Genomic DNA, 23,138 nt, shown 5'->3' with positions numbered 1-23,138 from the left:
CCTCTTATCATAAAACCCCTGATCATAAAAAAGATAAAGAGGAGGGAAGTAGGGCTTTGATCCCCCTTGTGACCTAGATCAAAGACCAAGTTCAAATGACTAATTCGATCAGAGGTTTTAGAACGTTAATTATTGATATACAGAAAGATATTTATATATTTTTTAAAACTAAATATAGTATTAAATTTGATTATTTTATAGTATGCTACTTTTTTATAATATATTATTTATAGATATAATAATTAAATCTTATTAGGTCTAATACTATATGCCCTTTATATTGCATATTGGTGTGGCATTGATCATATATTACATAAAATAGATAACAAAGAATATTAATTGGTTATATGAGGTCTTGGAGAGGAATTTGGTCATATTAATGATCCCTTTGACTGGCCAAAGGCTCTCATCAATTCTGTCTAAGCACTCATAATCTCTGAATGCGTCTCTGACCAAACTCCCTATCATGGTCAGCCGGGCCCACAATTATCGGATTTAGTAAATGGATCAATGGCAGTTTGGTTATTAAACACAGGGAAACTTAGTCTTCTGAGCATCCGGCGGTCAAAGAAATGGAGCCGATTTTGTTCCGGAATTGGCAGCGTTGGTCAGCAGAAACTGACTTTGACGTTTTCTTAAAGACAAAAAAGTAAAAAAAGACAGCACACGCTGTCGACGTGGCACGATTACGTCGAAAGTAACCTGCCACGTCAGATCTGCAGATTGTTTTTTTCTTTTTCCGACGGAGCACTTGATTTGGTGAGTAAACACGACCGAGCCTGCTAACCCGGTCGACCGATTTGCTGGGTCGGGCCACTCTGACTGTTTAATTTTAACACCGAGCCGAACCGACTGGGTCTGCTAATTGACTTGCAGGGCGTCTGGCCCGACCCAGTCCAGTAACTGAGATTTTACTGTGGTCAGAACTCAAAAATTCAAAGCATGAGTTACGATCTTGAAATCTGAACCGTCCGGAGAAAATGAAAGGTGGGCCCAACGAAAGTAACTAAGTGCGGAACAAGCCATCTTCCATATTTAACGAACGCAAAAAGTACGTTGACCGCTTGACCCTCCCCCCGCTATCCAGTGGGGTCCCTCTGATCTCATCATACGGCCGGATCAGCAGCACCACCAGGAGGGTCACCAAGCCAGTGCGCTCTCCCATTTTCCCATCCTCTCGTGGTACCACTACCACGCTTTAATTTCTCTCTCTCTCCCTCTCCCTCTCTTTCTCTCTCCTGAATTCTGATCCTTTTCCTGGGAAAATAGAATTAAACGAATAAGAAAAAATAAGGAAAGCGAGAAGAAGTTGCGAAGCGATCAAAAACCATTTTTTTTCCTGCTTTTCCAATTTCCTCTTTGTTCACTGTTTCTTCCTCCTGCCCATCGCACTCACATCCTTCGCTCTCTCTGTTTTTTTCCTTTGACCTTGAAATTGCTTCTCGCTGTCGCTGCAGAGATCGGTTGGAGTTCAGTGGTGGTAGCGCTGTTTCGTGCAGGCCTTGGTTATAGAGAAATTACTTTTTTTTTTTTCCTTCCCTCTTCTCTGAGCGACGATGAAGTCGTCGTTGAGGAGGCTGCGGGGTTTTGCTCTTCACAAGCACGATGGAAAGGAGAAGAGAGATTTTCAGTCGTCGGCACAGTTGGATGAGCTCGCTCAAGCGTCTCAGGTCTCTTTCTATCTACTTCCGGCTTCTAGGGTTTTTCTTTTTGCTCTTCTTCCTGTTTGACTTTTTTCTTTTGATAAGATCCAAAATTTTGGCGTGTTTGTCAGTTTAGAGGCTTAAAGTGCAAGTCGTTCACTTATATTTTATGTTTCCGGCGTTTGATTTCGAGATTTTGATTGCTGTGACTATACCTTTTAGGTAGTGGACTTAATTTATGAGGATTGGGAGCTTGGTTTCAAATTTTAGGGCTCTCACACTGCATTCTGTAGTTTAGGTATTAAATGGGGCGCGCATTTAAGGTATCTTGGTTTGGCGTTTTGTTGTGGATATGCTCACATCATTGCAGCTGGCCGTGTGGAATTTATTAGATAATCCTTTTGGTGTTTCTATGGCTACTGATATTGCTATTGCTTTGAAAGAACTTCGACGGTATTTGAAGGGCAGAAATTAATTTGTAGCTGGCCAAATTGACGGGGTTAAGATTCCTATTTACGGTGTGAAACTATCTACTTCAGCTTTCATGAGCGTTAACTGGTTGAATGTGATTTTCTGCTACGGCAGTGATTTGGATTATTGCTACTTCTTCAGCCCATCAGACGAATCATTGTTGTGCTTAGGATAAAATTTTAGAACACAGCTTATGAATGAAGTGATGCTCACACCCACAGTCAACTTAGGATTGATAGGTGTTCTTCTTCTTTTCCTCAAACTTCTTTGTAAATGAGGAATATGTGAATTCTGTGCCTTCGTGGGTTTACTTTTTTTTTTTTTCTTTTTTCTATAAAATACTTTACCTGCTTGTATACTTCAAAAGTGTTGTTGTTTTTATTACTAGATTTCTTACACACAGTAATATTTTGATGTTTGTTCTGAGGGAAAATCTTGTGAATCCATGATGGATTTTCGCATATGTTGTTGATAAGAAAATATTTACATGACAAATTAATAAGTAGCAACAAATGGGTAAACATTGCCTTTCCGAATACCATGACAGCATCTGTATAATTTGAATGTCTGGTATTATATCAACCAAATGGTCCACCAATAGCTGCTGGAACAGTTGGACACTTTATTTGTTCTTGCGCAGTTAATGCTAATTACCTTTTCTCAAATATATGTTTTTTAAACTCCTTTTGTGTTGTATATTTACTGGCAAAATATATATCAGACTGCTCTATAAAATGAAGGATGTTTGAAACTAGTATGGCATTCACATGCCAATGGACATGTAACTTTGTCTTATTTGTATCTGTTGTTCAATGTTATGAAATTTTTTCTGTATCTTGTGATCGCAGGTTGAAAGTACAGATTATTTCCAGTTAGACTTCTTCCATACCACAATACTAATATGATGATGCTTAACCTTTTCCTCATGGTGAAGGTTGATGCACCTGCATTGTATATGGTTGAAAAAACATGTCCAATTCAAGTTATTAGCTTATCCATTTTCCCTGCTCTTAACTAATAGTTTTACTGGTTTATTCTTTTTCTACTATTGAGATGTCTTATATGAGCTTTTTGAGGCAGCTTTTTTTTACGATATTTACAATGTCCACCTGAAGTTTTGCCGCGTCTTAAATAAGAGACTTCTGATGATAAAGATTCATTAGTTTGCTGTTGTAGTTAGCATTGTGGCTTCATCATTAGAGGAACTTCAGGTTTTTGAGGCAGCTTTTTTGTTACATTAGAGGAAGAGAGAGAGAGTGTGTCATTATTTTTACATGATTTGACCTTTTTATTTTTTATGCTAAACTTTTGGCAGGATATGGAGGACATGCGAAATTGCTATGATAGCTTACTTTCTGCAGCTGCAGCGACTGCAAATAGTGCATACGGTATTGTCAATGCCACTGTTGTTATTGACTACTCTAACTTTCATCATGTTCTTTGGCTGACATCTCTCAAATTCAATTTAGTTTCTTATTTGGGAACTCGGTACAGATTAATGGCCCAAACTCCATTATTCATGCCACAAATGTGTATTATAATTTTCATGTTGAGATCTTAAAAAATAAAAACCAAAAACTAGTGTTGCCAAGAAGATGACGTTATCGTGTTTGGACACAAGGTTTCTTGTTAAAAAATTACTAGTTTTTTTTTTATATATATATATATATATTATATTTATAAATCTATATTTGTTGTAAAGAGATTTTACTTATAAAGAATAAGCTCATGGAAATTAAAGATGTCTGCTTGAGAAAACTTATAAAGGTCTTATTGAAGCTTTAAACTGAAGCCAGATTTGATGTTTCTTCCCATTACATCCGCGTGTGACATTAATGGCCCAAACTCCATTATTCATGCCACAAATGTGTATTATAATTTTCATGTTGAGATCTTAAAAAATAAAAACCAAAAACTAGTGGTGCCAAGAAGATGACGTTATCATGTTTGGACACAAGGTTTCTTGTTAACAAATTACTAAGTTTTTATATATATATATATATGTATATATATATTATATTTATAAATCTATATTTGTTGTAAAGAGATTTTACTTATAAAGAATAAGCTCATGGAAATTAAAGATGTCTGCTTGAGAAAATTTATAAAGGTCTTATTGAAGCTTTGAACTGAAGCCAGATTTGATGTTTCTTCCCATTACGTCCACGTGTGACATGCACAAAACATCTTAAATGGATTTTCTCTATTTTCTTGTGCATTAGATAGAATTTTGAGAGGGGTGTGTAGTAGAACTAGGAAAGACAAATTCAGAACTGATCTTTTTTGTTTTGTAAATTGTGAAATCTTTTATTATGTTAGAACTGATAAGGAGTACAGAGAATAATGGGGGAGCCCGTTAGATTAAAATTAGAGTGAGCTCTCAAAGGCAGTTTTCCCTTGGGAGACACCTTCTTTGGCTAATCTATCTGATAGGGAGTTGGTTTCATGAAGCACATAAGATCATATAATCTCTCTGCCAGCTGCTAGATCAGCAATTCATCAAATCAGAAGGCAAATATCTGGTGGAGGTGTTCTTTTGGAAGGAGAAAGGATTATGTTTGCTGAGTGCCCCTCAGACCTTTCATGAGGGCTTGGGCCTCAGTAGCAACATATTAAAGGTGAGGAAGAGCAGTAATAGTTGAGAAAATAAGAGAAGCTGTTTGAATCTTTCTTACATTTTCATAGTAGGACCAACACTGTACTAGTCAACAGAGTCTATTGTTATAGGTTGGAGAACTGACAAGTAATTGAGGAATGGACTAGTTATAGAGTGAGAAAAACTTGAAGAGGGGTAGCATAGTCATAGAGTTGTCTGGGAATTAGCAGGATGAGGAATAAATTTGTGAAGCTGATTTCAACATGGTTGGGTGATAATGACAATGGCAATTATAGTGATGATGGTTTTTACTGGTTATCAGCTAGTTAGAAAAAATGAATTTGGAAGTCAGCTTAATATGAGGAAATCCACTTCTTGGATGTGAGCGTAACTCAAGTGAACTGAGTTTTGGAGGAGAATTAAGCATATGGGAAGTATGATGCATTACCACATGGGCCTTTGGGTCTAAATAATTTGTGGCAACTAGTTCTTAATAGGGTTGCCATAAATTGCTGTCATAGCGTTTCTCCATGAGTTTGCTATCAGACATCAATAGAGCTCAAGTTATGGACTTCCATGTAGCACATGCATTAACTAAATGCGTTCTGCCTTAAAGAATAGTACATTGACCTTGAATCTTGTGGTATCAGAGGCTGGATGCTTGAAAAGCAGCATATTGAAAAGATGTATTATGAGCAGAGTATTCTGTTGTGCTAAGTGGTGAAAAGACAACCTATTTAACAGGCCACCCTAGGCTTCTGCGATGGATCCCAAATAATTTTTTTTCAATCCATTAGGGGAAATTGGAATTACAAAGACCTTTGTGCTTTAGGTGAAAAATTTCTTTGGAGCTATTGGAAATAGAAGGCCATACTTTATACATATTTATTGAGGGGAGAAAAACAACTTACTGTACTAGTTAGCTGGGTTTGCACTTCAATATTCTCTCACTGGGCCTTAAGAAGATTCTAAAGAAGTTTGATTCTTCCACGCACATTAATCTGAATGCAAAGAAAGGAGGCCTGTGATCACTTGCATCCACTGTAGGCACTGAGTAAGCCTCTATCAATGCTTCATGGACCTCTGGTGCAAGGGCAAGACTTTTATAAGCTTTATGTCCATATAATATAAAAAATGATATACAATCTAATCAAATTTTAGTATTCCAAAAACCTATCAAATTTTAATTTGACAAAAATTAGAGCTGAAATATAGTCTTTTAGATGTATGCCTATGGCAACTTATAGATGCTTAAGTGAGAGTCCTATTATGAAAAAATAAAGAAAGCCTGAATCGGCTTATTGGCTTTAACTTTCTTCTTCTTTTTTTGGTCAAATAGATGATTCAAACAAATTTAATCTATATATCTTCTCAGTTGAACTGCTTACTAAAAATATTTTTTTTTTTGTACTGTGCCATGTGAACTTAAGGATGGCATAAATTCATCATATGTAATACTTCGTAATTTTCATACCAATGACGTGTTAAGCTAAGATGGTAATTTTTCATTTGGAGTTGTCTAGTTCCATCTGTAATTAATTTTGATGCTAGTATCTTTTCTTTCCACCTTTATTGTAATTCTAGAGCTTTTGGAGTTAATCAGAATTGTATATTTTGTTTTTTCCTTCCTTCATGTCTGTTATGAGTGATACAAACTATTGACCCTGCAGAGTTCTCAGCTTCACTGGGAGAAATGGGTGCTTGTCTTCTTCAAAAGACTGCATTAAATGATGATGAAGAAAGTGGTTAGTGCATTAACAATCTTCTGACTAAGAATGTTTTTTTTTATACTTTTTATAATATAAGGGGTGATTTTAATAAGCCTGAAGGCTAGAGATACAACCAACTAAGAAGGGGGGCCTCTCTCAATGAGAGCTTGGAGTCTCACCTTTTTTTAGCTAAAGAATCAGCAATACGATTTGCCATGCGAGGTACATCTTTCCAATTTGATACATGAACTAAAACAAGCTCTTGAATCTCATAGAAAACATGATAGTGATGCAGAGGGTCCAAATCCTTCTTGCACAAACTGATGACAATTTCTGTGTCTCCTCCAATGATGAGGGAACTGTCCATGCTGGAATGGAAAAACTTGAGACCTTGAAGGAGAGCAAGGAGCTCAACAATTGTTGCCAATGAGTCCGACGTAGGAAGTAATAGTGGAGCCATCATGAGATCGGAGGAGCCTACTAACACCCTTGGTTCCTGGCTGCCAAGGGAACAACCATCAAAATTGAGCTTAACAAAACCATGGGGAGGGGATCCATTCAGAAACTTTAGGGTGTCTATGATTCGTAAGGAAAGCCACCAACCTTCAATTGCTTCTAATTAGGCACCTAATATGTCCTTTAAATTGTTAAGTGTGCACATCCCTGTGTTAGTTCGAAGGGGTCATTTCTCAACAATGTAGCCCATAGTGCTGCATTTCCCATTGCTGTTGCTCTGAGCCAAATATTCCATGGGAAGTGGGCAAGGAAAGCACACCATAGGATCTTATACTAATGTATAGTGAATCTAAGGACTCAATGAGGTTGCTGGCTGCTATGTCTTTGTTGGCATTTAAATTCCTATGCCAGTGAAAATTATCAGAACTTTGATCATCATCTTGAGTGAGGGCATCTTTCACAAACATAGATGGGTTTGCTGCAATGGGGTAGATTACTGGCTGAGCACTTGAAAGAGGCCCATTCCTGGCCTACCAATCATGCCAAAATTTGATAATCGTTTCATTGCCTACATGGAATCTTATTTCAGCAGTGAATTTTGGCAATAGTCCTTTATAGCTCTCCAAAGGGGGACAACAGGTGTCTAGGTACCTCATTAGCCACCACGAAAGGCTACCAAGGCCCTTTTTTTGCTATGATTAGATTCTGGCAAACACAGAATTTTCAAAACTATTTGATGAGAAGAGCTTGATTTATATCACAAACACCTCTAGCCCCCACCCTCCAAATTTGTTAGCCTTTACAAATATCCTCCCAACTAACCAAATATTGTTTGAAATCATTTGAGAATGCCCTTCCAAAGAAATTCCTCTCGAGGGCCTAAATTTATTAGCTATGTTGGCTAGATGGGGAAGGAAGGTCTTGTGGAATGGGGTAGGCCAGAAGGGAAGGTGTTTATATGGGTGAATCTTCTTGCCTTAGAAAGAAGTTTACCTTTTCAAGAAGAAATACGACATTAAGCTCTTCAAAGATAGGGTCCCAAAAGATGCTGGCCTGTTATTAAAGGGGACATCCTTGCCACGGTTAACTTCTTTTATCATGAGGGGATCACTTTCAAGAGTATGAGAACATCCTTCATCCAAAAAAAAGAACATCTTTCATTGCTCTTGTTCCAAAGAAAGAGATGGCTGAGCATCCCAGCTACTTCTGGCCGATCAGCTTGGTAGGCAGTCCATATAAAATCATCGCATGCATCTTGGACCACCGGCTTAAGGCTGCTCTTCTCATGGTGATTCATCCAGGCTTGCACGCTTTTATAAAAGGTCGAACCATCCCCGACTCCTCCATGACCACCCACGAGATTCTTGACCACTTTAAGAGATCCGATCGTCCTTGCTTTGTACTCAAAATTGAGTTAGAGAAGGCTTTTGACTGCATGAACTGGTGCCTCCTGGATGGCCTTCTTGGCAGATTGGGCTTTGGTGATAGATGGAGATTCTGGATAAGGAGTTCTGTCTCATCCCCCTCCTTCTCCCTCTTGTTGAATGGCACGGTGTGTGGCTCCTTCAAGAGCACCCACGGTATTTGGCAAGGGGACTTGCTGTTGCTGCTCTTCTTCAAGGTCATTGCTGAATACCTCTCTACACTGGTCTATTCAGCAAAGGGCGTTGGCTGGTTATTGTCTATCTCCGCTCATCCAGGGTTTGATATTCCTCTCCTGCTGTTTGCCGACGGAACCATTTTTTTTGGTGTTGGCACGATGGATCAGGTCTGTTAGATTTAGGATCCCATGACAAGGTCCTCGACCAAGGTGGTGAGAGAGGAGAGGAAGAAGAAGAGGAGAAGAAAAGAGAAAAGAGAAGGAAGAGAGAGAGAGAGAGAGAGAGAGAGCTTGGGAGAAGAGAAAAGTCTAGGGATGAATTTGAGAGAGAAGAGGGGAGACTTAATGATCTTCCCCATGCCTTGAACCTCTATTTATAGTTGTGGAAGGAGGTTTACAATGACTACAATGCCCTTAGAGCTACAAGTTTTGTAAAAGAAAAGACATATGTAGACATACATCATCTTTTTTATTTACACCCTTGGGCCATCCTTATGAGAAGTCCTTTTAATTACTTCCTTTGCCACCTCCTTGACGTGGGGAAGGTATTTACTTTGATGCCACTTCAAGATGTCTTCCAACAAGGTCAAACAACTTAAGACATTCCTTGGCCAGTTTGAATTGACCTTGGGATAGAAGGTGAACTGGAAGAAAATTGTCACCATTGGGTACCATATTGAGACTGAGTTGCTGAAGTCTATGGCCTCTTATCTAGGAAGCGAGATCAGTATCTTGCCTACCATCTTATCTGGGCCTCCCTCTCTTTGATTACCGGCCTCATAAGCACCTCTAGGACCCAGTAATTGAGAAGCTCGAGTGGCTCTTGCTACCTAGAGAGGCCGACTTCTATCAAAAGCTGGTTGTCTTACATTCCTAAATTCCTGTATCACTGGAATTCCCAACTATTTTCTCTCATTCCTGGATTGCCTTGCTGTTGCCATCATATTGACGCCCTAAGCGCTGCTTCCTTTGGGTGTGGCTTGAGTGAGTGTATCAAGTATCTGGTGAGCTGGAATGATTTTTGCAAACCCAAATGCAGAGGCAGTCTTGGTATTCGTCTTACTAGTGACATGAACCGTGCCTTCCTCCTCAAGTGGTTCTGGAAATTCAGCACCACGCCTTAGTCATTTTGGAGGCCTTTGATTGCTTCCAAACTCAATTGGCTTGATATTTGGTGGACTTCGGGTGGTTGATGTCAGAACCTCTCCCCTTTTCTCAGCTTCTTTGCGAAAGGTGTGCGCTTCTTTGCTGAGAATGGTGTCTCTTTGAGCTTTTGGTTTAACTGGTGATGTGATCGGGGCCCACTATGCGCTACCTACACGTCCCTACTCCGATCAGCACTCTGTGCTATATATCAATTGCTGATTCCTGCTGCCGCCCCGCCCCCCCCCCCCCCCCCCGCTTGCTGGTACTTCAACTTCCCCGGGGCCTGAGTGACGATGAGGCCCAACTTGTCTTTGAATTCACTATGGATCTTCAGCAAATTCGTACTTGTCAACACGTGAAGGATAAGATCATCTAACGGTATGAGAAAAACGGCCAATTCTTGGTGACTTCCACCTGTAACCTTATTGAAGGCTGGGCTGTTTCCTCTCCCTCCCCAAGACACTGCCATTGCCTGGAGCCTGTTTGCGTCTCTCAAAGTCAAAATTTTCTTTTGGTGACTTCCACCTGTAACCTTATTGAAGGCTGGGCTGTTTCCTCTCCCCCCCAAGACACTGCCATTGCCTGGAGCCTGTTTGCGTCTCTCAAAGTCAAAATTTTCTTCTGGTGCTCTGTTATTGATAAAATCCTAACAGCTACTAATCTTTGGAGGAGAGGGAACTCAGCCCCTTGCATCTTATGCTTGTTCTGCATTGTTGATGAGGAAACGGTTTCCCAGTTCCTCCATCATTGCCATTTGCTTGGAAGGTTTGGAGTAGCACTCTCAGCCGGATTGGTCTTCACTTCTGCCTTCCAAGCAACCTTCTTGACATTTGCAAACTCCTCCTAGGCACCTCCTGCCTAAGTTGTGGAAAATTTTACTCTCTGTATGTCTTGGCCATATTCCATGGGCCCTTTGGAAAGAGAGGAATAGTAGAAGATTCAACTTCAAGATCAACAGTGCCGAGCAACTGACCAGCATCATCATTGGCCAGGTTTTTGCTTGGCTGCACACCAGGAAAGAGTTTGCAAGCCTGATTGGCACTTTCCTACACACCATCTGGGGGGCTCTGGCCAGCATGTCTGCCCCCTCCCATCCTCCCACTACTCTTGCTTGGGAACCCCATCAGCCGGATATCCTTAAGCTTAATTTTAATGGTAGTGCTCATGGTAACCTGGGCATTGCTGGCTTTGGTGGTGTGTTCCGTGGAGCTTATGGGCACCCCTCATCATTTACTCCGGTCTGATGGGTATTGCTGACTCTACCTTGGTTGAACTCTTTGTGCCCTTTATGGACTTATCATTTTTAGAGATCACCTTAGTGGGCCTCTTATCATTGAAGAAGATTCTTAGGTAGTGAATAGCTAGTATTTCTCCTCTTACCCTCCCTAGAGACATTGGGCCGTTTTTCACCAAATATCGGATATTGTTTCTCTTTTACGCTGTTATTGGACCCATGTACCGAGATCAGCTAATTCTCTAGGTGACTCTTGCAAAAGATTGAGCCTCCCTCCAATCCTCTGTTGTAAAGGGGAGTGCTCCCTTAGCTGGTTTGTCTCTCTCTCTCCTTTGAATAAAAATCATCTTTTCACTCCAAAAAGAAGAAAGGGGTCCAAAAGGGTTTTATCAGTTCTACAAGAAAATAATGGTAAGAGAAGTTAAATAGAGGGAAGTTTGGGTGAAGTATAAGCACGTGTTGTGGACATTGAGTCAATTGTTGGTGGGTCCAAGTTGAATTCAGTAAGCATTGGATTTCAACCGACTGCTGGCAAACTTAAATGGAGCTGTAGGGCTTTGAGATTAAGGATTTGGTCAAGAGATTCCATCACTAAAATAATTGCCTTGTTGGTGAATTGGAGAGGGGGTGACAAGGTTTGGGCTAGGGGATAATGATTAAGCCAGCAAGAGGTTTTAGCCAAAATACTTAACGAGAGAGGGTGCTTCCCAACGATATTGAAGAGGGATGGTGAAATAGGGTCCCTCTTAGGCCATGTCTCCTTGAAGTAGCCACAAGCTCTACCGATGATGAAAGTTGTGTAATGAGCTGAGGACATGCAACTCCAATTCCAAAACCTCCGCTGTTCCTCCAACCATCTCCTCCAACAAACAATCCAAATATTTCTGACTTATCAGATTTAATTGATCACCATTGTCTTGAACTGATCAATAATCGCATGCACCTCAATTGGAGAGTCATGAATGGATCTTTCTTTCAAGGAGGCACTTTGCTCAGGATGGATGATAAATGGGAGAGCGGCTTTGAGTCTATGAGCAAGGATGCATGCAATGCTAATAAATATTTTTTTATTAGTTGTTTGTTTTGCTTCAGTTGTTTCTTTCCCTTTAACTGTGGCTGCTCACACGTGGTGGTTTTCATTTCCAGAAGAAAAATGATTATCAATTGTAGCTTTATGTTATTCATATTGTAAGTTGAGATTTAGTTGAACAGTTGTGTGCACACTCATCTGCCTCTCTCCCTCTCTCTCCCTCTCCCTATCTGTCTCTCCCCCTCTCTCTACGTTTTCTTTGCAATGAGTTTCCCTCCCTTCCACATGGAGAGAGTATTTATTCATATAAGCCTACTAGCATCTTATCTCCAGAGTATACATTTTTGGCAATGGACTCGCTACAAATATGTGTCATCTGGGCTATATCTTAGTGAACCAAGAAGCACAATTTAACCCACATTTAGGTGGATAATTTGCACCAGTCAGTAGTTTGCAGTGATGATTTGAAATAGGCATAATCTGTACTGTCCTCATTTAGTGATTCTCCTTTGTGGTTTTTCTTAAAGAATGTAGTAGAATTTGAATGGATTGTCCTTTTTTTCATTATTCTTTAGAAGGTGTCCATATAAACCAACATGATGTGGGCCTCTCTGATAAGATTCATGTAATATTTTTCTTTAGGCTGGGTTGGTTTATTGAAACCCTTTTGAAAAGTGTTTATATTTTCCAAGCTAATTGCAATTGTGTTCCTTGTAGGTAGGGTTCTATTAATGCTAGGAAAATTGCAGTTCGAACTTCAGAAACTTGTTGATTGCTATGTGAGTTCTGAATCACCGTTCCTCTACTTGTTTGTTGAATGCAAAGTCTTTTGTCATGTGCTTGAACTCATTTTTCCTAATGGCATATCATTTTGGATACTTCAGCGCATTCATGTTGTTCAGACAATTACAACCCCATCAGAGTCTCTTCTTAATGAGCTCCGGACGGTAGAGGTAGGCTACATTTTTCATTCAGTGTTCTCTTGTACCTGAAAATTGCATCCTTTTAGCAATTCTCTGACCGTGAATTGAAAGGATTCCATTTTAAAAGAAAACATGTTGAAATGTTCAAGATTATTCTCATGTTTTTACACATGCTTTATTAATTTTTCCTGTCATACATTTAATTTGGAATCCTGATGCTATCTTTTATTTTTTATTTTTTTTCCTGATATATGATCTCAGCTGTTTTATACATGTTGCACATCATCTATTTTGATTCCTTTTTATTGCATAAATTTGAGGTAACCCCTGAATAAGGCATGAGTATCTATGTACCCCTGGGTTTCAAATTTATACCTGCGTACCTCTATCACATCACATGAAATGCCTGCTTGCCCCTGCCATGTTACTCTGTCAGTTAATTCTAACTACAATACTGTAGCACCTCATATAAAGTGATATTATGATTCATGGATATGTGTGTCACTCCATGTGGGTCCACCCAAATGATGCGAGACCTGTATAAAAATCATGTGTTACAGAATACTAAGAACCATTTTAGTGTTTGTTTCTATGTGGATCTCACAAAATTTGTGTGAGCTCATATTAAATGAGTAATACATTGACTCATAAGTCATGATCACATTATTATGGCCTACATTATTTTCAATCCATCAGGGGCATGTGGGCATTTTTGGTGATTTTGCATAACTATTAATTTGAAACCCAGGGGCATATAGGTATTCATCCCATGGTTCTAGGGCATATAAGTTGCTAGCCCTAAAATTACCTATTTAATGAGACCCAGTAATGTCTGAACTGGCTTATTCTAAGAGCTGTTGGTCCTGTATTATCATGTTTCCTTTAAAAAAAAAGGTGCATCACCCTTTTCTTTTTCACTATTTAGTGGCATACTACAAGTCTTCCATTAAGATGCATCTGGTTTCTATTTTGTGCCGGAGTGATAGCATAGGCTCATAAGTCATGATTACATTCTTATGAGTTATATTGGTATTTTCAATCCTACATTATTTTCCATCCATCAGGGGCATGTGGGCTTTTTTGGTGATTTTAAATAACTATTAATTTGAAACCCAGGGGCATATAGGTATTTATGCAATGATTCTAGGGCATATTAACCCTAAAAGTTACCTATTTAATGAGACCCAGTAATGTCTGAACTGGCTTATGCTAAGAGCTGTTGGTCCTGTTTTATCATCCTTCCTTGATCCAAAAAGGTGCATCATCCTTTTCATCCTCACTATTTAGTGGCATACTACATATCTTCCATTAATTGCGTCTGGTTTCTATTTTGTGCTGGTTTCTTCCAACAATATCATGAAGTCAAACAATTTGAGAAGCCTTTTATTACCATGAGAATTGGCAAGTGCCTACTATCTATAGATATTATGCAATGGTTGATATCATGTGAACTTCTTGTGACGATCTCACTAATTTATAAGAATGTGCAAGTGAATGGAAAAAAAGTGCTGCTTCTGGATTAAAAATGAGAGCTTTCTTGCTGGCCTGGTGTTCTTGTGGTTCTAGATTGCACCGCCTTAGGCATGAAGTTAGATTAACCCAAAAGAAAATGGGATGATATTAGTTTGTTTTTGTGACCCAGAGATTAAATTTTGATGCAAAGATCTCTTTATCTTTCTGGGTTCTCTAATTCATTTAGCATGGTTCCTCTTATGTTATATGTTTCCTGCTCTGGCGAGCTGATTTAATCTAAGTGAAATATATGAGCTAAAAGTTGGAAAATTAAAGAGAAATAGAGGAAAGAAGAAGAAATGTAGAAATAAGAGAGAGGAAAGGAAGGAGAGAAGCTGTGATGTACAACACTCACGTAAGTGGTCAAAGGTCAACCCCTAATTTTTTTTATTTATCTCACTTAAGTGGAAAAATGTAAGGACCAAAATGCCCCTCATTAGTGAACTTGCACAGCAGTATAAAAGAGGGCACAAAACAAAAGCAAAATTACATCTTTGTCCTTTCTAAATACATGATATTTCTTGACATTCTTAACTCCTTTATATCGGAATTAATCACTTTTGTAATGACTGAAATACCACTGATGTCTAACTGTGATAAGATTAGGTAAAAGGGCAACATTTTTAACTATTTATTATGTAGAAGTTAAATTAAACTGCTTCTTGCCCAATTTTGTTTACAGTCTACTATTAACTTTCATCGTATGCTGAGTAATACTCTTTTACTTTTATTTGTTCTTCTAGAAACATCAGTTGCTTTCAAGATCCTGGCAAAGCATTAAACCTTAATGGAAAGTTAAAAAATTGTTCCTAGATGCCTTCAAAATTTTCTCATTTGTATTTTGGTGGTTTTGTATCAAGATTAGTTCTATAAATGTAGTGATATGTGTGGTGCATGTGCTAGTCACAAATTACAACATATTTTTTAATTGAATCATTTATTTATTGTAGGAGATGAAACGACAGTGTGACGAGAAGAGGTGAGAACTAGTTCATGGTCTTCTTGTATTCGTGCATCCTTTTTTTTTTAATCAGTAATCATTGCATAAGTCTATTATCCCTTCAATTATGGGTGACTGCATTTGCAGAAACATCTGTGAGGATATGATGGCTGCACTGAGAGAAAAAGGAAGGTCAAAACATGCCAAAGATCATATTTCTTCTCAACAGCTGCAAACAGCTCATGAGGAATATGATGAGGAGGCGACTTTATTTGTTTTCCGATTAAAATCGTTAAAGCAAGGACAGTCCCGAAGCCTTTTAACACAGGCAGCTCGGCATCATGCGGCACAGGTTTTCCCCTGACTCAATGTTGAGGTGATTTGTTTTCTTTATTGAAACAGAAAACTTACGTATTGTTCTCTCTCCCTCTCTCTCTCTCTCTCTCTCTTTGCTTGAAAACAGTTGAATTTCTTTAAGAAAGGGCTAAAATCGCTAGAGGCAGTCGAGCCCCATGTGAAACTGGTTGCAGAGCAACAACATATAGATTACCAATTTAGTGGACTTGAAGACGATGAGCCTGATGATGGTGATTATGATGAGGGTGATGATGCAAATGATGATGATGGGGAGTTAAGTTTTGATTATGGACAAAATGACTATGGCCAAGAAGTTGTTTCAACATCCAGAAATTCTATGGATGTAAGGATTCTAGGCTAAGATTTCTTTGATATTCAAAAGCAGAATTTATTTGATTGAGTTTTGATTTTATATATCTTTGGTGACTGAACACATATCTTTAACTAACAATTTTCTACTACTAAAATGTAGATAGAATTCTGTGCGATAATTTTTTTAAAGTGCACTGACAAAAGATTTCCTGTGGCAAAAAATAAAATAAAATAAAAAGGCAAGATTGCCTTATCATAAATAAAAGATATGGTACTTGCAAGCACTTGTCAGCATTATTATTTGCAACTCTTTCAGGAGTACTTTCTGCTGATCTCATACTGAATCAGAGAGAAGATTTCCTTACCAAAAAAAGATATGGTACTTGCAAGCACTTGTCAGCATTATTTGTAACTCATTTAGGAGTACTTTCTGCTGATCTCATACTGAATCAGGCATATTTCGACCCATCTGCTGTGGATCTCCAAAATTAATTACTTACATGATAAAAAATTAAAACTTGCATGTGTGGTCTCTCAATTTTAACTTCTTTAACATGTGCTTGCCATCAGTCATGTGGGTGATCTCATGTTAATGTTATTTATGTGGGTAATAACAACGGACAATGACATACTGGTTTTCTTTGCCAAAATACCCATCTTTTATTTATTTTTGGCTATTTATAGAAAACTTCAGGGAACATAAGTCTTGTGATTTTATAAAAAAAAGCATCTATTTTCTATTTTTATCCTGAATATTTTCAGAAATACTTTAATATCTTGCATGAAATATCTAGAGGATCACTGACCGTTCTGTAAAATAACTCATAGGGACAATTTTTTTACATGAGTCTGATCGTATATAGAGTTTTTTCAAGTGTAACTCTTGTTAACTCTTGATTCTGCAGCTAGATCAGTTGGACTTTGCTCCTGTGCCATCAACAGAAATTGCAAAGGTGAAGGCCTTAACACTATCGTGATGTTTGAGATTTTTTATTTGTATATCAGTAATTTCTTATCTACTGCATGGTGGATTTAGGAATACATCAAGGTGTAAATCTAAATGTTCAATCCATATATTCTGCACATTTGCAGGAAAATCTTGTAAAAAGTCAAGGAGATATGCCTTTTTTTGGCAGAAGACCTGGCATTAGCAGCCAATCAGCTCCTATATTTCCTGATAAGAAGTTGGATACTGCAGACATGCGGCCATCATCAACCAGGAAATTTTACACTTACGTGCTTCCTACTCCAATTGATGCTATGAACTCTTCTCTTTCTGGAGCATCGAACAATTTCAACTCTGGCATAAGGCAGACAAGCACTGGGGGACACCCGCAGAACCTGTGGCACTCATCTCCCCTAGAACCAAAGAAACTTGAAAAAGATTCCAAGTATGGCAACATGTCAGAAAAACTGCTTTCTGTTCTCAAAGAGAGCAACATTAACAGTGCCTCTCTCAAAGTTCCACCACCACTAGCTGAGGGGCTTTCAGTACAACAATTGGACCCACGTATTCGTTCTGATCCAAAAAAGATCAAAAGAAATGCTTTCTCAGGTCCATTAACGAGTAAAGCATGGTCAACAAAGCCCATTGTATCTTCTAGTGGGCCCATATCTTCTACAGATCATTCACCGCTTAATGCAACAATGTTACAGCGGGTTCCAGTGTCTCAGCCGTCTCCGTCTCCAAAAGTATCTCCTACTGCTTCACCTCCTCTCATGTCTTCTCCAAAAATAAGTGAGCTTCATGAGCTTCCAAGACCCCCAGGCAGCTCAGGGAGGCCAACAAGACCAACCAGCCTGATAGGTCATTCGGCTCCTTTGGTATCTCGTAGCCAAGAGTTCTCTGCAGCAGTTAAAGTGCCTCCTATTGTGTCACATGCAGCATCTCCATTGCCAACACCACCAGGGACTGTGCCACGCAGTTTTTCTATACCATCAAGTGGGCAGAGAGTTATGACTATGAATGTTCTGACAGAAGTTGCATCTCCTCCGCTTACACCCATTTCTTTCACCCAGTCAGCAGCAGCTGCTTCAGAGTTAGTTTCATGGTCTGGAAAACCAGAGGTGAGTCGCAATCCGGTCCATTAAAAAATATGTTACTTATTGCATGGAGATAGTGCAGCATCAAGTGAAGCAAGCAAGCTTCAGCTGCTCTTGTTTTGTTGTTATGTGTCAGTTTTCACTGTCAGAATTTACATTATGTTTTTTTTATTCCAGGGCCGGGTTGACTGACTCGCTTCTGTTGTACTCAGCAACATGTAATTCTTCCTAGGCCTGTCCAGCACATGTGAGCGCTTTCTCTTGTCTCCCTGTGTGAACAGTTTTTTTGTAAATAATCTTTGTATGCTTAGGTTTCTCTATATCTTCTTTTTTTTTGGCAGCAGTTGATTCTAATGAAAACAGTATCGCATTAAATAATATATTTTTGCATTAGCTTGATGAGTGTCATTTTGCCCTTTTTAAGTTTCCCTTCATGGCTGGTTCTACATGCACAATTTGAGTAAACGTCATAGTTGAGAGGGAACAGTTTCCATACAAAGAAGATATTGGGGGAAAAGGAATATAATGGTGGCGAAGGAATATAAAAATATGCTAGTAAAAATATGCTAGTAGAACTGTATGCTTGGCATTTAGATATCCTCCCTACTGTCTGAAATACCGTTGAATATCTCTGGACTGAAATATGAAGAGGGTGGTTTTCGACGGTACCATCCAAGTAAACAACATTCTTTCAATCACCATAGACAGGTGTCTGACAAAACTAAATCTGTGCAATCTGTAGAGGAAATTATTGTTTCTCTTATTTTAAGTTGTTTTAAATGTTTTTTTTTGTATGATCATAAGATTATTGTACCTCTGTAATGTATACAGCTTCTTGTGGAGTCTTGGTAGTAGAGGATGAGAACCAAACTTTTCCAAAAGTCAGTGTGTTAGAAATTTGTGGCTAAAATGTGATATTTTCTACTTTCCAAGATTCACCCAGTACTAAAATATTTGTAACAACACAATTCTACAGTAAAAAAGAAAGACTGAATCAACTGAACTGAACCTGTCAAAGTGTGTCGAAAGCAAAACTTGATCCAACACGTTTTAATTTTTCTTTTAGTACCTCTGACTTGGGTACCCATTATCTGATTTTCCTGTTAGACATCGATTTTATTAGTACAGTGACAAGAACCGAACTTGAAAATCTTGTTTTAGTTTTCTGCGAGAACAACTCATGAGGTACAGGTGGGTGGTCTTTGAGATGAAAATTAGTCCGGAAAGTTGAAAACGCTCTTTTATCAATTGAGATATTCTATGCAGGTTCCTTCAATTCTTTGTATGTTTTCAGACAAAGATAACTCTGTCATTCCGTCCCATAGAGTGATCAGGCGCTCCTTAATACTCTCTCCTTATTTCCTGGGTTGCTGTAGAAAAAGTATCAGCTAATGACACACTTTGACAGGTTCAGTTCAGTTGATTCCGTTCATCTCCAAATGCTCACATTTATGTAGAATACCCCCGGGTTTAGTTCCAAGCACGAAAACAAGCTCGAGAAAGCAATCAAGTAAGAGTTTTTAAGGGGAAATCAAGAGGCATCAATGATGCCACCTACTCCCCCATGGATTCATCAAATGTGGCAATCAGCACACCATTTTTAAAAAAATAGTACATTGTAGCAAGGTCAAGAGGCTTCTGAAAAAAAAACCTTTTGCTGATTGGTTGGGTTCTTTGAGTTAAAAGAGTCTCATAAAATAGGAAATCAACCAAGATGTCGTTTCCCTCCCCGTTTGACACCATAATAGGAAAGTTACCCATTAGCTTCTTTAGCTTATGTTTGTGGTATGAACACCTGAAAATTGTCCTGGAAACTGAGCCAATTATTCTGGCTAAATAATGGATGATCACACTAGTCTCTCCTTAGTCCCATGTTGTGGACATGCCTTACAAAAGAATCCGTAGTGAATACTTTTGTCAAAGTATCTACCAATGTCTTAGACGTTGGAATATGTCTCTATTCCACTTCCGCTTATGTATATTAACTTTGGGTGTAATTGAGACATAGTTTAATTGTAATTGGATTCTACTTGTGTTCTCTATTATAAATAGAGTTACGTTGTACTCAAATTACAACAAGTTAGTGAAATTTTTCTGTTTTCCAAAAATTCAACATGGTATCGGAATGGGTTCTATGAGTTAATTCAGTCAACGCACAGAGATAATGTGATCATTTTTCTGATTTATCATCTCTAGTAGTTTAGGTTCGTATTATATCTTTTTTTCTTTCTTTCTTGTCATAGTACTAGTTGGTTTGTTGGCGTTCTCACCTCTATACTGAACTTTTAATATTAAAAATTATATATTGAGAGAAAAATCTTCGAGTTTACTTACCAACGTAAAATGAATTTTGTCAATTTGAGTTTTCTAAGAGAAATTTATATTTGAAACAACATAGGTCAGACTGCAAGAGAGGTTCAAGCAGTAAAAAAACAAACGTCACTTTTTGAGCCGTTTAAGCCATAAAAAACGAGACCGTATATGATGATTTATATATTGAAATAAAGTTATGTAAGTCTATTTTTTACCTTATTAAACCAATTCTCAATCTGAGTTTTCTAAAGGGAGATATTAATTTCACAAGTGTCAATGGTCATGCTAGCCAAAGAAGAAAGAGTACTTGGTTTGGCCACATTATAGAGTCCAAAATCTATCAAATTATTTTTCTGAAAAGAAGTATATTTTATGAAGAAACTTTATAATTGGATGAAAGATATCAAATTCTAATTTCATAAAGAGAAAATTTCATGTCAATCTGATCTATATTTAAGGAGGTCAACTACAAAACGAAGAAAATCAAGAGGTCATAAAGGATTCAAGAACGAATATTTTTATATAACATTAGATATCAATTTAAATCTCTTTAAGTGTATTTTCTTGAGCAATAAACCATTTGTGATTCTTAGTTATATTTTTTGTGATACCAATATCAAAAGTGCTAAAGGTTAGTTCTGTCGAAAATCTCTATTTTTTCCTATTTTCTCTCCTATTATCTCTCTATGCATTGACATGAATTGAGTTTCCATTTCTCCTAAAATCTGAGTTTTTTAGTCAAATTTCTCTTTTAATCAATAAGTTTTGGTCAGACTTAATCATTTCATGATGTGTTCATTCAAGGTATGTAATATCTTGTTTCAATGTTATTTTCAAGTTGTATGTTTTTGTTACTGTTGTGTATCTTCCCCACAGTTAACTCCGAAAATTGTGATCACCCCAAGGAAGTTATACTTAGTCAAATTTATTAAGTTATTAAGTTATAGACTCTCCTAGTTTTTTTATTTAAAAAGGGCCACTTTGGAAGTATGAGTGTTGCATAGTCGCTTCTTTCAGGTTAAAGTTGTTTTCCTCTAGTATTTCTTCAATTTATCATCTTATGTTTTTATCACTTTAGAACAATGCCTAGACCTACTACCTATAGGAGTGTGCCCAACATCTAGTTTGAGTTAAGTCTTTTGTTTTTCACCCAAGAGGTGATTTGTGCTTGAGCTGCCCTTAAAAAGTGGGTAGTCTCTTTATTAAGCCCTAAAATTGGGTAGGTGTATCGGCCTTTAAAATTGAGGAGAGTGTGTTTTAGAATATAATTTTTTTTATTAATGTATGAAGCTTTGTCATATAGCTAGATGTGATTTTTTTCTCCCACATTGTGTTTTGTCTAAGGTAGGTTTATATGTCCTTTTTATCCTTAGCTTGAGGGGGAGAAGTACAAGAATTACAAGAAATAGGTAGTTTATTTTACATGTTGTGGTAATTTTTATGTGACCAAAATATTCAAGAAAAGGGAAACACAAAAGATGAAGTTTTTGCATCTATGAAGAATTTTTTCCAGTAAAAGAAAATTGAAGACCAAAAATCATTTTATTTGCAAACTGAAGTTATAAACTCCCACTTGATTGAAGAGCATATATGGAAGAGTCTTACGTGACTTTTACAGTAAGAAATCTCTTAGAGCCAAAATTATTATGATAAAGTCTTACACAAGTCTTACAAAAAGAGGACTCATAGAAGAGTTTCAGTTAAAAGTGTTTTAGTTATGTTAGTCTTTTATTTATGTTCAATTGTTCAATTGTTATAAGACTTATCTTTTAGTATTTAACTTTGTGTGTAACTAGGACAAAAGTAGTTTAATTGTAATTGGATTCTACTTGTTTGTTCTATTATAAATAGAGACTAATTATACTTGAATTACAACAAGTTAGTGGAGTTTTTATCTTTTCTAAAAATTCAACATTCCTAAAATTTTGTTTTTCCTAAGCAATGTAGGTCAGTTTAGGAATAGGAACTTCTACCCTAATTTTTACACTAACCGTGGTGTCTATCATATACTTATTCTTTCTCCTCTGTGCTTAAATCATCAAATTAGTCTATAGGCTTAGTAAAGTGAACATAGTGTTGGAAATGTTGAGTGATACAACGACTGAATCTTAAGAAAGACGCAAAACTATTGATAACTATTTCCACTTGAAGTTCATAAGGGATAAAATGACTTGAACTTACAAATTCCTCAGCTATAACAAGCATGTAGTAATATGTTGAACTATGTCATCAGTGTCTTGCATTTTCATGTCATTGTATTAGGCAACAAGCATCTTAACATGAACCTGAGACATTTCTCCATAAGTAGCTCCAACAACTTGAAACATAGTCAACACGGTAGGTTGATCCAATAACCCTAAACCTAAAAACCTTGAATCCAGATTGGGTATGGGTTTCCCTTGAAAACCCCTATAACTAAAACCCTGTTAGTGCCCTTTTCCAGGAATAGTTGGAAACATATTTTCTAGTAGAAATACGTTTCCAATGACTATTCGTGCCTCTTGTTTCCTGAAAATATTTTTCTAGCTAAAAATTCTTACCAGGAAATCATATAATTTTTCATCCAAGACAGGTCGGAAAACCCATAGTAATTTTTTATGTGACATTTTATTATAATAGTATGTAAATATAATTTATACCTAAGTTTATGAAGGCATTATTTGGGAATACATACGTAACCATCTTAAAAGTAAAAACTGAGCTGACATTTTTTTTTAAATTTTAGAAAAGAAAAGTTTCAGTTAAGAACTTATTGAAGAGCAGTAAGGCACACAAGTCCGCGAGCCACCAAACTTCGAATCTTTCACTAGTCCAATCAGAAACCGCGTTCTATTTCTGAACTGAAAAATAAAA

At 37.6% G+C, this 23,138-nt stretch overlaps 1 protein-coding gene across 1 annotated transcript; it reads left to right on the top strand.

Moving 5' to 3' along the window:
• The first annotated feature begins 1,336 nt into the window (after window positions 1–1,336).
• LOC137962713 (uncharacterized protein At2g33490-like) lies at window positions 1,337–18,335 on the top strand. The gene is made up of 11 exons (XM_068809738.1): window positions 1,337–1,670; window positions 3,430–3,502; window positions 6,381–6,455; window positions 12,603–12,664; window positions 12,770–12,838; window positions 15,271–15,299; window positions 15,408–15,612; window positions 15,724–15,960; window positions 16,835–16,882; window positions 17,022–17,996; window positions 18,150–18,335. Exons 1-11 carry the CDS (start codon window positions 1,557–1,559, stop codon window positions 18,162–18,164), a joined length of 1,902 nt encoding a protein of 633 aa, XP_068665839.1. The 5' UTR covers window positions 1,337–1,556; the 3' UTR covers window positions 18,165–18,335.
• The last annotated feature ends 4,803 nt before the right edge of the window (window positions 18,336–23,138 follow it).

This window comes from Aristolochia californica, unplaced genomic scaffold (genome assembly GCF_029961685.1).
Source record: "Aristolochia californica isolate CCGP_79_NKW_82.1479 unplaced genomic scaffold, dmAriCali1.0.hap1 SCAF_4, whole genome shotgun sequence".
NCBI lineage: Eukaryota > Viridiplantae > Streptophyta > Magnoliopsida > Piperales > Aristolochiaceae > Aristolochia > Aristolochia californica.
Note: the sequence above shows the minus strand (reverse complement) of the source record. Positions and strands in the feature narration are given on the sequence as shown.

What these genes read in the sequence shown, in the direction of transcription:
- LOC137962713 (XM_068809738.1), top strand. Translation starts at nt 1,557, where the DNA reads ATGAAGTCGTCGTTGAGGAGGCTGCGGGGTTTTGCTCTTCACAAGCAC. An exon ending in CGACAGTGTGACGAGAAGAG is followed by an intron (nt 15,300 to 15,407) that starts GTGAGAACTAGT and finishes CTGCATTTGCAG; the next exon opens with AAACATCTGTGAGGATATGA. An exon ending in CTCGGCATCATGCGGCACAG is followed by an intron (nt 15,613 to 15,723) that starts GTTTTCCCCTGA and finishes GCTTGAAAACAG; the next exon opens with TTGAATTTCTTTAAGAAAGG.